Source organism: Crocodylus siamensis, chromosome 2 (assembly GCF_052110815.1).
Source record: "Crocodylus siamensis isolate JL-2025a chromosome 2, ASM5211081v1, whole genome shotgun sequence".
NCBI classification, from domain to species: domain Eukaryota; kingdom Metazoa; phylum Chordata; order Crocodylia; family Crocodylidae; genus Crocodylus; species Crocodylus siamensis.
In genome coordinates this window covers 7,122,642-7,137,167 of record NC_143396.1, presented here as the reverse complement: position 1 = coordinate 7,137,167, position 14,526 = coordinate 7,122,642, and the positions used below count along the sequence as shown (strand labels likewise).

At 42.4% G+C, this 14,526-nt stretch overlaps 1 protein-coding gene across 1 annotated transcript in view; it reads left to right on the top strand.

Moving 5' to 3' along the window:
- The window catches only part of DNAAF9 (dynein axonemal assembly factor 9), a 124,200-nt gene that overhangs the window by 32,497 nt on the left and 77,177 nt on the right, over positions 1 to 14,526 (top strand). The window contains exons 5-7 of the mRNA XM_090035105.1: positions 3,378 to 3,474; positions 6,008 to 6,114; positions 12,289 to 12,366. Coding sequence (XP_089891231.1) covers positions 3,378 to 3,474; positions 6,008 to 6,114; positions 12,289 to 12,366 — 282 coding nt within the window. The remainder of the gene's footprint in view (positions 1 to 3,377; positions 3,475 to 6,007; positions 6,115 to 12,288; positions 12,367 to 14,526) is intronic.

Here is a 14,526-nt window from a genome sequence, read left to right as displayed (position 1 = left end):
TGCTGGCTGCTGACGATGGAAGCATGTAGGAGGAGAAGAGTGAAAGGATCTCAAATCTGTGTCCTTTCCTTTCCATGCATGCCAAGTGTATGGTGGGTGGGAGGTGTAGTGTGGGGGCTGCATCTCTAGAGATTGCAGGAAAAACCTACAAACAACAGGAACAAGGAATGAGGAATAGGAAACCAAAATCTACCCCGACAGTGTGGAACAGCCAGACTCGCCAGGCATTCACCTTGCTTTCTTTCCCTGCTTGTAACACGCAGGCAACTTTCAGAATTTGTCAGTTAAAAGCCCTAGTATTTTTATGCAGCCTAGCTGATCTTCTCTAAGAATCTCATGTGATTACTCACAGCTGTCAACTGTTTTTGTCTTCCAACGCTGTGGCTGGGGAGAGATGGAAAATTTCCTCTGTAATGAAGTTGCAAATTCCTGATCATTTAGGCTGCACTTGGCTCCTACACACTGCCATGACTCCTGTGTAGGGTGATTGACTATGAGGTCCAGGAGAAGAGGATGTGAAAATCTAGTTTGCCAGATGAAAGGCTAGAGTTCATCACAGGGAATTTGGTCTGCTTGTGTTGAAGATACTTAGCAGCTGGATTTGAACTGTATGGTGTGGATGGATGGATAATTGGGGTTGGAAGGGACTTGGGTACAGAAAGAATGTTCACTTGTGCCTGCTGTGTTATGTCGAACAATGAAGGAAGTTCTCAACATTTACTCTGTAACTTAAAAATGATGAGGGAAAGCAGAGCTATCCTGTAGTTCTTTCTCTGTTTCCTTGAAGCTATAATCTGGAGTTCTTATTGCCTTTGACAAAAAATTTGGAAAATATAAGCAGGGAAAACTATAAGCAACAGCTTCTGGAAGTTAAATCTAAAAGTTAATCCTTAGCAGCTAAAGCACCAGTGTGTCCTGAAGGTCAGTAGACCAAGGATCTCTTGAAGCATGGGTGGAAGTAGTTTCCAAAAGCCTTTCACCTAATGAGCTAACAGTGCATGTAATTAGAAATCTTTCAATCTGCTTGTTTTTGTTAAAGTGGACTTAAAATTGGCATCCTTACTATTCAGCAATTGCATACCATGCCTGTGTGCACAGGCTCATCTTAATCATGACCGACATTTCGTAATGTTGATTCACATGGTTGATCTTTTTCAGAAAAATGAGCCCCAATGAAGACACTGATTTTTTTTCTTTTTTTTTTCTTTTTTTCTCTTTTGTTTTGGGTAGTGCAGAGTGAGAGAAGTGGAAGTTTTGGTGGGTTTTTTTGTTTTGTTTCTGCTTTTGCAAGTATGATGCAGATTCAGAGGATTGCATATAGTGTGTCAGCAGCACAACGCTAAAAATGTGGTGTTTTTCTTTCATGTGTACGAGACTGTCAGTTTCCTTAAATGATTCTGGCATATTGTAGGAGTTTTGAAATCTGGCCCTGTCAGCCTTCGGATGCCATTTTAGATTCATTCTCTCTGAGGAGTAGTCGCTCACAACTGGGAGGTTTTTTGTACAGTATTTACTTGTTCTCCGTTTCAGTGGCATATTGATGTTTGGCCTTTTTTTAGCTCTACTTTTATAGTACAGTAAAGCTTTAAAAACGATCAAATAAATATGATGCATAGGATATGAGTAGCTGTTACAGAGAAATTGCAGAATTGAATGTCCTTTTGCCTTTTACTTGGGCCATAATGTTTAAGTGAATGCATTGGACAATGATGGAAAAGAAAAATGTCATTGAACAAGTCTTTTGAACTACTTGTACAGTGTCATAAGCTGCGCATTTTCTAAATGCTTGCATAGCATGGTTCAGAGATAGTATAATAGCATGGGCTGAGCCATCTTTCAGCTTCCCCTTGGAAATGAGGAATGCAGTGGAGGCATTTTACAATCTAATTTAAGTAACTGATGCAGTAGTTTGGAGACCAGCTTTGATCCATTTGCTCAGAGAAGGTGAAAGCAAATTGTTTGGAAAGACCTTGGTGCATGATAAATTTTGTGGAAGAAGAGAACTCAGGCATTTTAAAAACCCAACATTTCTAGTGGAGATGTGTGACGCCAGTGGAACAACTATGCTTGTACTCCTGAGACTTACTGACCGCATTAAAATAGTGTTGGCAGGGGGGATTGCACCAGCATACATTTTTGTGAACTTGCCAAATTTTTATCGACCCTGGATGTTTGTTTGGAGCCTAGTTAGAAAAAGGGTGATCCTGGGGGTGTCCAAAAATGAAGGCATACGGCTCCAGATTTTATCAAATCCTGTTGAGCTTGTATTTTTAGATGCAGATCAACAAACTTTGTTTTCCAGTATTGTATGCAGTATTGTATGTTTCTAGGTAGCTCCGTGTCTTGTGCTGCATTAGTCTGCTGCACCTTTATAGCTCAAAAAGTGTTTCTTAAAATGGAGTGCAGGGTGGAGAGTTTATAAGGGTGCGGGGACACAGAAGGAAAAAAGGGAAATATAATTAGCGGAAAGGGAAGAAAAATGAAGATCTTGGTCTCTGGAGTTGTTGAAGAAGTTGCAGTGTGGTTGTAGTGACCCAAAGTGGCTTCATTTAGACTATAAAAACGACATAGCGACATGCAGCAGGGTAACATAGTCTTCCCCCCCCCGATCTAGCACCATACCTAGACTTCTGGTGGCCCTGGGCGAACTTTTAGTATCAGGCCCCCCCTTTGCCTGGAATGATGATGATAATAAAAATTACCATTTTCAGGCCCCCGTTTTATCTGGGCCCTGGGCAGCCCCCCAGTTTGCCCATGCCAGTGTCCGGCCCTGCTCGAATCTCCACAAGTTCCTGAGAACAGCTGAGCGCACAGGAGAGACTGTCTGCCCCATTCCCCTCTTCCCCAGCCCCACAGAGTTGGGGAGCAGAGGACTGGGGGAAGCTGACCTATAAAGACATTTCGGGAAGTGCTTCAAAGATGTTTCTTATTCTTTGAGATAAAATTTTACCTTTCAGGTAATATTTAACATTTCAGCAGTGCACGTGTGTGTCCTGGCTGTTTGGTGCAGCTCAAAGGTACCTGGAGCAATTCAAATAATGTCTATCCAGGGCCTAAAACGTGGGTGTTACAGACAGACATCCTTGGAAATTGAAAGTATATGTAGATGCTTCTGCATATTCTTGTTCAAGTATTCACTTCCATTTTGAGGAATGGCATCTTGTGACTTGAATATATTCCATTCTGTGTTGGATAAACTCTCCAGGCCATACTTTTTGGGGAGCTTTTCTTACTGTGGAAGTGTTGAAGGTAATGCGTAACCAACTTTGACCTTTGGCAGTTTTTCATCTTTAGTTTTAAAAAGAATACTTCACCTATAATTATTTTGAGTCTCAATATTAGGTTTAGTAAAACTCATTTTAAATGATTCCTTCCAGTATGAAGATGAAGAAGCTGCAGAAGAATTCAAAATTGCCAGTTTTGTAGATATGGTTCGTGACTGTAGTCGAATTGGTATTCCTTACAGCTCTCAAGGTGAGTTACTGTTTTGATTGCTTTGTGTGCTTGTTGGAAATCAGTTGAATGCTTTTGTGTTTTGCAAGGTTAAAATGACACTAACTCAGGCATGGCTACCGCGTGGTACATGTGCTACAAGTGGCATGGGCAGCACGTTTGTGGCACGTGGCAGACGGGGAAGGGGGTAGCCAACATATTGGCGGATAGGGCAAAGAGCAGAAAGCAGAGTAGCAGATTGGTCAGGAACACAGGGCAGGGATCAGATGGCAGAGTAGCAGCTTGAGCAGGGGAGGGGTTTGGAGTGGCTCTTGACGAAGGCACATGTTTTAATTTGTGGCGTGCTTGCCAAAAAGCTTAGCTCTCACTGATGTAACTAATACCATAAAATGGGAGTCTTCAGAGGTAAGAAAACCTGATGGTATATCAGCAGTCTTATTTTAAGAAATTTCTTTACTATAAGATTAGGATTTCTGGTGTCCCAAAAAGTTTAACTGTTGGATTCATCTTAGCATTCATTCTAAATAGTAACAGTAATTTGCATGCAGGGTTTGGCTAAATACAGAAGCTCTCTGTTTTGATGGGAACTTTGGATAAGTACCCTTTTATGTCAGGAAAGAATTAACAATTTTGTTATGCAAGTTTCCTCTTTTAAAAAGAGAAAAGACTGGGCTGCACAACTTCCCTTATGATCTGGAGCCAGGCTTGCAAACTGAACATTTTAACTCTGTACTTCTTAAAATGTGTTCACTCATGGTGACCGTATACAGTAGGTGATGCAAGATTACTGCAGTCCACTTGCTTGCTAAATGCTAATTTTGTGAAAGAATTCAGTAGGTTTTGGCAAAGAAATCTGGATGAGGTGTATGCTTCACAGTCAAAACAAGTCATGTGGGGAATTCTAGCACTTGTTACAGGTAGTCAGCCTAGATCAGAGGTTCCCAACCACTGGGCCATGGCCTGGTACCAGGCTGCAAATGGTTGGCTGCTGGGTTGTGGCATGGGTTCCCTGCTCAGACCCCTGTCTGTCCACCCAGGCCAGCAGCTTCCACTACTGGTAGTCACATGCGGGGTTAAAGCGGGGCAGGCCTGGGAGGGAGACAGCTGGCTCTGTGCCTCCCTCCCTCTCCTTGCCTGGTCCTGCTCCCATGCAGGTCCGCAGTATAAAAAATGTTGGGAATCACTGACCTAGATGATCACTATTCCCTTCTTGGCTTTAAGAGTCTATCATATGAACACAGAAAGACTTACTATGGGGACATGCCTCCGCTGAACTGGTGTAACTTATTTGTCCACTTCATCCGTCACCAGCTGAAGCTAAACCACAATAACTTACTCAGTTTCATTCAGTGGACAGACAAAAGTTACTGTGGTGTGGTTGAATCCAGTTTACGTTGTCCTGCCCCCTTCAAAATCCTGTAACTGTTTAATCTGTTCATGCCTAATCAACTTTTGTAAGTCTGGCATTACACTGGCTGGTAATCACCATGGTCCTGTGTTCAAATGCTGATCCACTGTTATATAGTTACTTAATTTTGTGTGTGTAAATGCTTGGACTCAGTGGCAGAGAAATTTTGTTTGCAAAGTTGCACAAAGTAATTCCAGCCAATGTTATGCTACGTTTCCTATACCTTCTGGTAAGAATGCTTCCACTCTCATAATGTTTCCAGCTTTGCTATTTTAATTATCTCGAACAATCCTTTCTTAGAAGGATTAGCAGTTGTTTTCAAGGCAGTGATGTTTGTAGAGCCAAGTCTCTTGTGGGGGCAGTGTTGTTTAAGATATGCCTCTTCTTTGAGGAGTTCCTGAACTCTACTGTTACTCCAGTTCAAACCGCTTCCCAGCATCTCTGAAACTTGTCAGCTCAGCCCAGTGAACAACTTTCAGTCTTTCCTCCTTTTTAAAAGTTCATGGAAGATTTACTCTTTAAAATCAATATTTAGTTTGAGTCTAGATATGTAAGAGGAAACTAAAAAGAAAAACCAACAAAAAGCTGCTTTTCACTGGGATGTGGGGCTGGCTTCTGAATATAAAGCGTGTTCTTAGAAGTGGTTTCAGGATTATGATATTTAATTTTTTTTTTTATTGTAAAATGTAAAACATGGGAAACTCAAACCAGTGTTGCTGGACAATCCTTAAACATTGCTGAAATTCTGTGCTTCTGAATACAGTTTTCAGTCTTGCTACTCTATGAATGTTACATTTTTGCATATAATCAATTTTTAGTCCCAAATCATTTCCAAATAAAAATAACTCTTCAATTATTTCCAGAAGCAAATGATATCATGTATAACTAGGTGGTTTTAAACTAATTGTATGGTATATATTGTAGATTTTACAGTTAGTCTGGCATTTTTTCCTTTTATTGAAAATTTGTGTTAATTGCTACCAAAATAGGAGTCCAATGCAACACGAGAGAGAGAACCTCAGTCAATAAAATGTATTTAATTGGAATATTTCATCTTGCTTCTTAAAACTGTTCTGAGACTTGAACACTATGAAAAGAAGAGAGCTATTAGTCATTTTAACTTTTGTAAAATATTTGCTTCCGTAGGGCATCTCCAGATATTTGATATGTTCATTGTAGAAAAGTGGCCAATAGTACAGGCTTTTGCACTGGAAGGAATTGGTGGCGATGGCTTCTTTACCATGAAATATGAGGTATGTATTTAGTAAGCTTTTAATTTTGTTGATTATACTGAACTTGTTGGAAGCAGAATTCTTCTCCCGTTGTCCTCCTTGCTAAATAAAATCACTGTTACAGTTTAAGGAAAAGTCCATCATTCCTATTTTGTGGACTGTGGTTCTGGATTCTAACTCTCCAAGAGAATGAGGGTGGTTAACCATTGGTACAGGCTACTCAGGTTATCAGATTTCCATCCTTGCACATTAAGACCAAGTTAAATGCACGCTTTTGGCTCGGAGATGTTTTAGCTGGGATGGCAATGCCTTGTTAGGGGATCTGGGCTCACCTGAGGTTTTCTCTCTACCATTCTAGGATGATAGCCTATTTCTCCACTTATTTCTAGTTCTGTTAGAGGGGGAAATACTGGATCTCAAAAATGATGAGCCATGCTAGATCACTTAAAGATATGAGGCTGATATGAGGCACAATGGAGTGACCTTATCTTCTTATTTTGGGTAATCCATTGGTTTAGGAGTTGTGCTGTAGGAGTCTCCCAGCATGTGGATTCTTGAGGCTTTGTGGCCTGCTGGATGGATAAGCAACTGGGAATACAAACCACATATCCCCTGCCTTGTCTGTACCACAAACTTACTGTGCAAGGCTTGGATGTTAGGGCTGTGTGAAACTTCTGCTGTACACTTGGACATCAGGGCTATGAGAAGCTTCAGTCCCTGATCCGATTCGGCAGAGTTTTGGCCCAATTCGGTGACCGAATCTCCGAATCAAATTAGGAGCCCCTTTAATCTCTCTGAAAAAGTTGGAACCCTGCAAATTGATTCAGAGAGATTTGGAAAGATTTGATGATTCGGCCATAGATGCAGCTTTAAATGCTTTTCTGCATACCTCGAGGTACCAGTCTGCTTGTGAACGATGCAGTGCTGGAGCGGATGGAGTATCCCACGAGAGTGCGGGGGCTCCCCAGCACACTCAGCAGCAGAACCGGAAGTGGACAAGAAGTGGGGGGTGCACTCCTGTGGGATGCTCCATTCACCCCAGCATTACAGCGTTCATGAGCTGCACCTGGTACCTTGAGGTATGTAGGAAAAACATTTAAAGCGGTGTCTATGGCCAAATCACTGATTATTTTATTTTTTCCTGAATGAGGATCCAATCTTTGGATTCGGATTCAGCTGAATCGAATTGGGGACAGTGATCTGAATCAACAAATCTAATCCCTGTCCCTGATTTGGGCCAAATCTGAATCAAATATGGCCTGTTTCACACACCCCTATTGGACATGTTGAGTGACTCCCAGGCCAGAAGCAGCATGGCTGTATTTGTATAACAATGTGGGTGGACTCCTTTGCACTATGGGATGAGAAAAAAAGGCTGAAGAGTTTTATCCGTGGCCCTGTTCACATGAAGTTGCACTGCTTTCAGTTTGGGAGGTAGTGTGTAAAGGTAGTTAGACTGCTGCATGTTTGGTAGGTAGCATGCACAGAGCAGCCTAGTATGCCTGAGTATACTGCTGCCTGGCATAATACCTTTTCAGTATAAAAACCTGTGCTATTTGGCTTTGGGCAGATCTAGTGACTGCTTTGTTTTCCCTGTCTGTAGAATGGAGATAGTAAAGCTTATATGTAGTTTCGTAGTTGATAGGGTCAGAAGGAACCTGAGCTGATCATCAAGTCCAACCCCCTGCCATGGCAGGAAAGAGTACTGGGGTCAAATGACCCCAGCAAGGTGTTTGTCTGGTCTCCTCTTAAAGCCCCCCAGGGTAGGAGCCTGCACCACTTCTCTTGGAAGTTGGTTCCAGATCTTAGCCGCCCTGACTGTGAAGTCGCGCCTCCTGATGTCTAGCCTGAATCTCCCCTCTGCCAGCTTGTGACCGTTATTCCTGGTCACTCCTGGCAGTGCTCGGGGGAACAGGGACTCCCCCAATGCCTGCTGGTCCCCTCTGACTAGTTTGCAACAGGCCACTAGATCCCCCTCAGCCTTCTCTTGTGGAGGCTGAGAAGGTTCGGGTCCCATCACCTCTCCTCGTAGGGCCTGCCCTGCTGCCCCCGTATAATGTGAGTGGCCTCCTCTGGACCCTCTCCATGTTGTCCACATCCCTCCTGCAGTGCGGTGCCCAGAACTGGACGCAGTCCTCCAGCTGCGGCCTGACCAGTGCCGCATAGAGGGGGAGGATCACCTCTTTGGACCTGCTAGAGATGCATCTGTGCACGCATGACACAGTGCGGTTGGCCTTCCTGACTGTCTCCCCACACTGCCGGCCCATGTTCATTGTGGCATCAGTGATGACTCCAAGATCCTTTTCTGCCTCTGCCCTGACGAGAAGGGAGTTCCCCAGCCTGTAGGGATGGTGCTGGTTGTTCTTCCCTAAGTGCAGCACCTTGCACTTATCCGTGCATCCTGTTCCCATCTGCCCACCCCTGTAACCTGTCTAGGTTGCAGCCTATTCCTCCCTTCTAGTGTGCCCACTTCTCCCCACATCTTAGTGTTGTCAGCAGATTTGAACAGGGTGCTATATGTAATACTTGCATAGACAGACAAGGTTCTTTGGGTAGATGTGATATCTTTTATTAGACCAACTAAATAGTTGGAAAAATTTGTTCTTTGCAAACTTGCAGGCACAAAGCAAGGAAGAAGGGTGTTTGTGCCCAAAAGCTTGCAAAGGCAAATCTTTTCCAACTATTTAGATAATCTAATAAAAGATATCACATCTGCCCAAAGAACCTTGTCTGCCTTTGTCCTTAGACCAATACAGCTACAACCAACAACCCTAAATACTTGCACAGAGTCTTCCTCTGTAATCTGTTTCTCATTTCATTTCTTCTTCCTGGACCACCTCCAGAGCTGTGCAAACCTCCCTAATTTTCTCTGGCCACTGTGCTGTTGGTTTGCTATTACAGTCTTCCTGATCTCCATGTGTGGATTCTCTTCTCTTTTTTGAGGTCCACTTGGCATCATTGTTGGCTTTCCCCCTTCCCCCCCGCTTCCTGTTTTTTTGGCTATCATCACTTTTACCAGCAGTAAGAAATGATTGGTCATCTGTCTTGGTTTTGATAACTTTTATAACCCCTCATTGTCTTGCTGAAGTAACATTTTTGTCCCTTCTGTGACTACTTATGTGCCTGCTTATCTTTCTGCTTAATTCATATACTCTCCTGCTTCCATTCCTCTGCTGAAATCCTCATACTTGCTTTTTCTCATTTCCTTTTACCATCATTAGAGCAGTCATGAAATCTTGTTCTATGTACCCTCTCTGTTCCCATAAACTAAGCGAGTTCTTTATAGGTCTGTGCACAACAGAGGTATAACTAAATAATGTTCTCTTCTGGACTTAAATTTACTGGTAAAAATTTTGATTTTGTTGTAAGTAGATGAGAAGTGTTTTGGCACTGGGTTCTCTGGGGCCAGGAAAACTATGACTCTATAGGAGGCTTCTAAGGGATATAGATGGCACTTGAAATTATATTGAATTATATAAAGGTAGAAAGCATTGTGGTGTTAGAACTTTGGAAAATAGTTAACAAGGCATTTCAGCTAAATTCCAGTATGGGTTCTTCTGTTCTTCCTCCTTAAAAAAAACAAAACAAAAAAACTTTGTGATTTTATGGTGGAAATAAGAATCTTAACTTCTGCTATACTTGTTTGGCATTGTCAGCTGTTAAACAGCTGCTGTACATCACCAGTGGGGAAAAAACTAATGCTTTTGGGAAGTAATTTGGTAGTTTTTTTTTTTTTTAATAAAGATATTACCAGCTTCTTGAGAGTTTATTGTTCTCCATTAGTTTTAGCTCTTCAAACTCTAGTAGTTTCCTATATGTGGAAAAGTGGAGCCTCTTAACCCTATTTTATTCAATTTACAATTTACAATGAGCTTGCTTAATTTTTTTAATACTGCTATTCTAGTCTTAATTTTATGCTGGCATAACATTGAAATATGTGATGATACAAACGTGGCAGTGTTCCTGGCATTATTATTTAGAGAATTTGGTATAGGTATGCTCAGTATGTATGTTGAGAAGATGACAGTTGACAAGTCATAAGCCTGTTTGTGCTGCTTGATCCAGGAAAAATAGTAACTGAAATGATTAAGTAAAGCAGTCACTTAAACTTTCAGTTAAAGCTTCATTTTAATCCATCATTAAAATATACAAAAATACAGAAAGCAGTTATGTATGTCAGCGTTCCTGGTTTTAATATTACTAATTGAATGGGTGACTAACATCTCTGATTACTAGGGTTCTGGGTTTTCTGTTTCCTGTGGAAAAACATGGATTTTCCCCTTTAAAGAACGCCCCCCCCCACCCCGGCTTTTCCCCCTTGAAGTAGGAAAGCGTGGGTTTCCACTTGCAGGCTGACAGAGATCCAGCTTGCGAGGAGCTGCTTGGGGCTGGGGGCAGTGGGGAGGAGGGTGATTTGGAGGCAGGGGGTGCCGTGCGTGCATGCAAGTGCACACGCCTGTGGCCAGCAATGCAGCCAGGCAGGGTGGTGGCAACAGGCCTGGCAGCTGGATAATGATAACTCTATGGGATAAGGGGGTTGGAGGGCCAGGGTTTGGGGACACTTCGGGCATGGTCTAGGTTTGCTCGTTGGTGATGCATTGGGGCAGGAGGGGCATGTGTCCCCTCAGATTTCTGCGTGGAAATCTCAGTGCTGCCATGCCAGTCGTGCCGCCAGAGGTGAGACTCCACCTACCCACCTGGCAGCAACAAAGGGCCACAACCCCATGCTGCTGTGGTGCACCCTCCGCCCCACCTCTGCTGCTTGGCAGGCAGGGGGTGCCTCACCACCATGGCAGCGCACGTGGTATAGGACTCCCAGTGGCAGCAGAACTGAGTCTCCCCAGTCAGCTCCACCCTCCCATGCCAGGTCCTGCCCACTGTGCTGCAGAAGCACCCGAGGGAAGGGCAGCAGGGCAGGGAGCCTCAAGCCCCACAGTGAGCAGCCTGCACCCTCCCCTGGCCCCCATTGGGTCTGCTTGGCTCCACTCTAGCTGTTCTGTTGGGGTGGGAGTTGGGTGGGGTCCATAGTCTTCCCCTGGCTCTGGCTGCAGTGGCCGCCACCTCCCGCGTGTAGCAGGTGGGCCTCAGGTGCTGCTGGCTGGCTGCAGCTGGCACCCGTGGGCAGGATACAGCTGCCAGGTCCTGTAGCCCTGGTAGGGGCACCTGCAGGGGGACAGGGAGCTGCAGGTCGGGTGTAAGGGGCACCAGCGGGTATTGGGGGGCCTGAGAGTCAGGAGTAAGTGGCACTGGGGGGGCAGGGGACAATGGGTTGGGAGTGAGGGACACTGGCATATCAGGGCTACTCAGAGCCCCGAAGCAGGGGGTGGGGTGAAGGGCAGCTACAGCTGGACCCCCTAACCCTAACCCATGTCCTGGGTAGCAAGGGGGCAGGGAGGCCTCAGATTTTCCATAAAAATAAAACCAAGATCAAAGGCCAAAATATATAGGCATTTCGAATTGATTTTATTATAATTATTGAGGCAGTGGTAGCAGTTTTAATTGCTTTAAAATTCTAAATGTATCAATAAAAAGTTGTTCAACTGATCCGTCTCCCCCTCTCTGTGTTTCATTTTAAAAATACAGATTTGGGGATTTAAATGGGAGAATTTGGGATTTTTATCAGAGAATTTGGGTTTTGTTCTCTTTTGTTTTTAACTAGAGAAAACCAGGATCCCTATACCTATAGAGGGAAATATATCAGTTACCTTTTCCTTTAGTTCAGTATGTGTGTTGTAGAAAGCGTTGCCCTTCCAGTTGTAGAAAGCGTTGCCTAATGTGCAGTTCCAGTTATTCTTATTTCACTTTGACTCTTCTCTGAAATCTTACCTCTTCTTGTCCTTTGGCTTTGCCTATTAATATCTCTCTTTTTCTCACCAATTAATTCATTCTTATGTTTGACTCTGGAAAGTTTTGGGGATATGGATTGTCTAGAAAGTTTCAAATAAAGCTGTGAATCTATTATTATATGTTATCACAGCATGAAGAAAATCAATTTTACAGTGGGGATTATTTCAGAATGTGTAGATTACATTCAGTTTCAAATTGGCAACCCTTTCATACCACTTTTTGTAAACTCTAATACTCTCAGGACTAGCTTTTTAAAATTTCACATCTCGACACTGAATTTAGTGTAAACCTGTATACATAACGCTGCTTTAGTGCTTTTTGTTGTAAAAAAAAATGTCTTTTTTTCAGTTAATGGATGTCAGTATTGATCTGTGGAAAACATACAGCAAAATGGATCTTGTTTCCCTGGAGGACTTGATTTTTGAGGTAATGCAAATGAAACCTTTTGACTCGTTGAATTAGCTCATTTTTAGAGAGAGAGTGTCACTTTTTTAAATAGTGCATCTAAGCAGCAAAATGCTTTGGTTATATAATGCAGCCTGCTGAAATGTGCTTGCTCCCTTTACTCTGGCTTGTGGATTTCTGGGTTTTTGTTTCATTTGTTTGGGGTTTTTTTCCCCCCTTTTTTATGAAGTTGTTTGGAGCTATAATGATGCTTTACTTAATGCCTTGTGAAGCCTATGGAGAGAATTCCTACAATTAAATGCGTTTGCTAGGTATTCTTTAGATCCCAGCGCTGTGTGCACAGCATAGTTTTGATAGCAGTTCTTCAGTTTGTTAAAAGAATGTCTTACGACAAAAACAATTTTATCACCAAAAAAAGTAATTTTCATACTGATTTATACCTGCTTTCTAGTTACGTAGACCAAGAGTGACACACAGTGGTCACATTTTTTATTTTTTTAATAAGACTTGTTTTCTAAGGAGGTAGCTTAAAGTGTCTCAAAGAGCTTAGGTTAGAAATATGCTTCTAGAATATTACTGCTATTGGCAATTGGGGTTAGTGGACACGAACCCCAGTTTGAGGCTTCGTATTGGCTTTCTAAATCCGGTATGAAAGGAATTTGAGAATTTCAAACATGTTTTCTATATATTCTGCCTAATTTATTCCGGTGTGGTGCTTCAATTACCTACAACTAGAATAAGTCCAAAGCAATTTTAAATATATATTTTTTGACTGTATCACTAATGATTTTAGATAAGGTAGTTATGATTAACTATAGCCAATTTAATTTGCATGTGCACTTTGTACATTTTCAGACAGTTCAGTTCACTAAGAATGTTATCATGCTTGAAAGCCCTGATCTCTTATTAATAATAGAACAGGATGAAGAATAGAAATTAGTGATTTCCTTACATTGCTTATGGAGTATTCATTTTGGAACAATTTAACACAAAACAATGACAGTAAAGCTGTAGATGGAGAGGAGCTGTATTCTTGTAAGGAGCCTGACTCTTTGTAAGGTTCAGATTTATAGTCGGACAAGTTTTTTAGGGTAAATCTGATCTCTTTTATTAGCTGAACTCAGGTGGTTGGAAAAATTCTTCTTCACAAGCTTCCCAACTATTTGAGATGGTCTAATAAAAGAGATCAGATTTACCCAAAAAAGGTTGTCTACCTATGTCAACACGCATGCAACCTATACCCTGTCAGATTTATGGCGTCGTTCTTACGTACTGGGTTCCTGGCCTCTCTCATTAATTGTAAGTTGTCAGTCAAACTTTTTTTTGCCACATGAACTTGTATTACATCTGTAGTATTTGCAATTGGTTGCTTTTCATAGTTTTAGAGGGCCCAGTTGGGGATCTAGAACAATGGTCTCCAGCCTTTTTAGGATGGAGATCACTTTTGAAATTTATAAGGGACTCAAGAGCTATCTTCCCCCACCGACTGACTTGCTGGGTTGGGGCGGGGGGAGGAGGGGAATCGATCTCAAGAGACTCTGGGATCTACTGCTGATCTCTAGAATCTGGTGACCACTGATCTAGAATCTGTTGTACTGTACAAACATAAGAGAGAAGATCCCTGTTCCAAGCAGCTTAAATTTTAATAGGACTTCAGCTTGACATAAATCACCAGCATTGTCCTGAAATAAGCCTATGACCAAGAAGTGAATAGTTCAGTTGACTGAGCATTTCTCCAAACTGAGTTGCCGATAGGTACCTTCCATTGTGGTTTGGGAGATGACAGACTTCCATCGTATGAAGGTGGTGCTGTTCTTTGAATAAGAATCTGTCTTGAAACATCCGAACACATGCACATCCCACTGAAATTAATAAAATGTTGGCATTTGAAATTGGGTATCAGGTCTTATTTGCATACCAGAAGATGCTTTTTGTATGCTTTTAGATTCCCCTTCTCTGCCCCCATATTAAAGGTAAGGCTGCAGCTTCTTGTTATACTGATCCAGCTTCTATTCAAGGTTTGAAGATTCAGGGTGAAATTCTTAGAAGTACCCAGATTTGGTCTAGTTCTGCTTCTGTTAAAGTCAGTCTTGTTGTAACAATCTAGTGGATGTCAACGGCTGTGTAGTTGGTCTAGTGTTAAAAACTTGTTTAAAATTCTCTGTCTGCTTTTTAAAATTC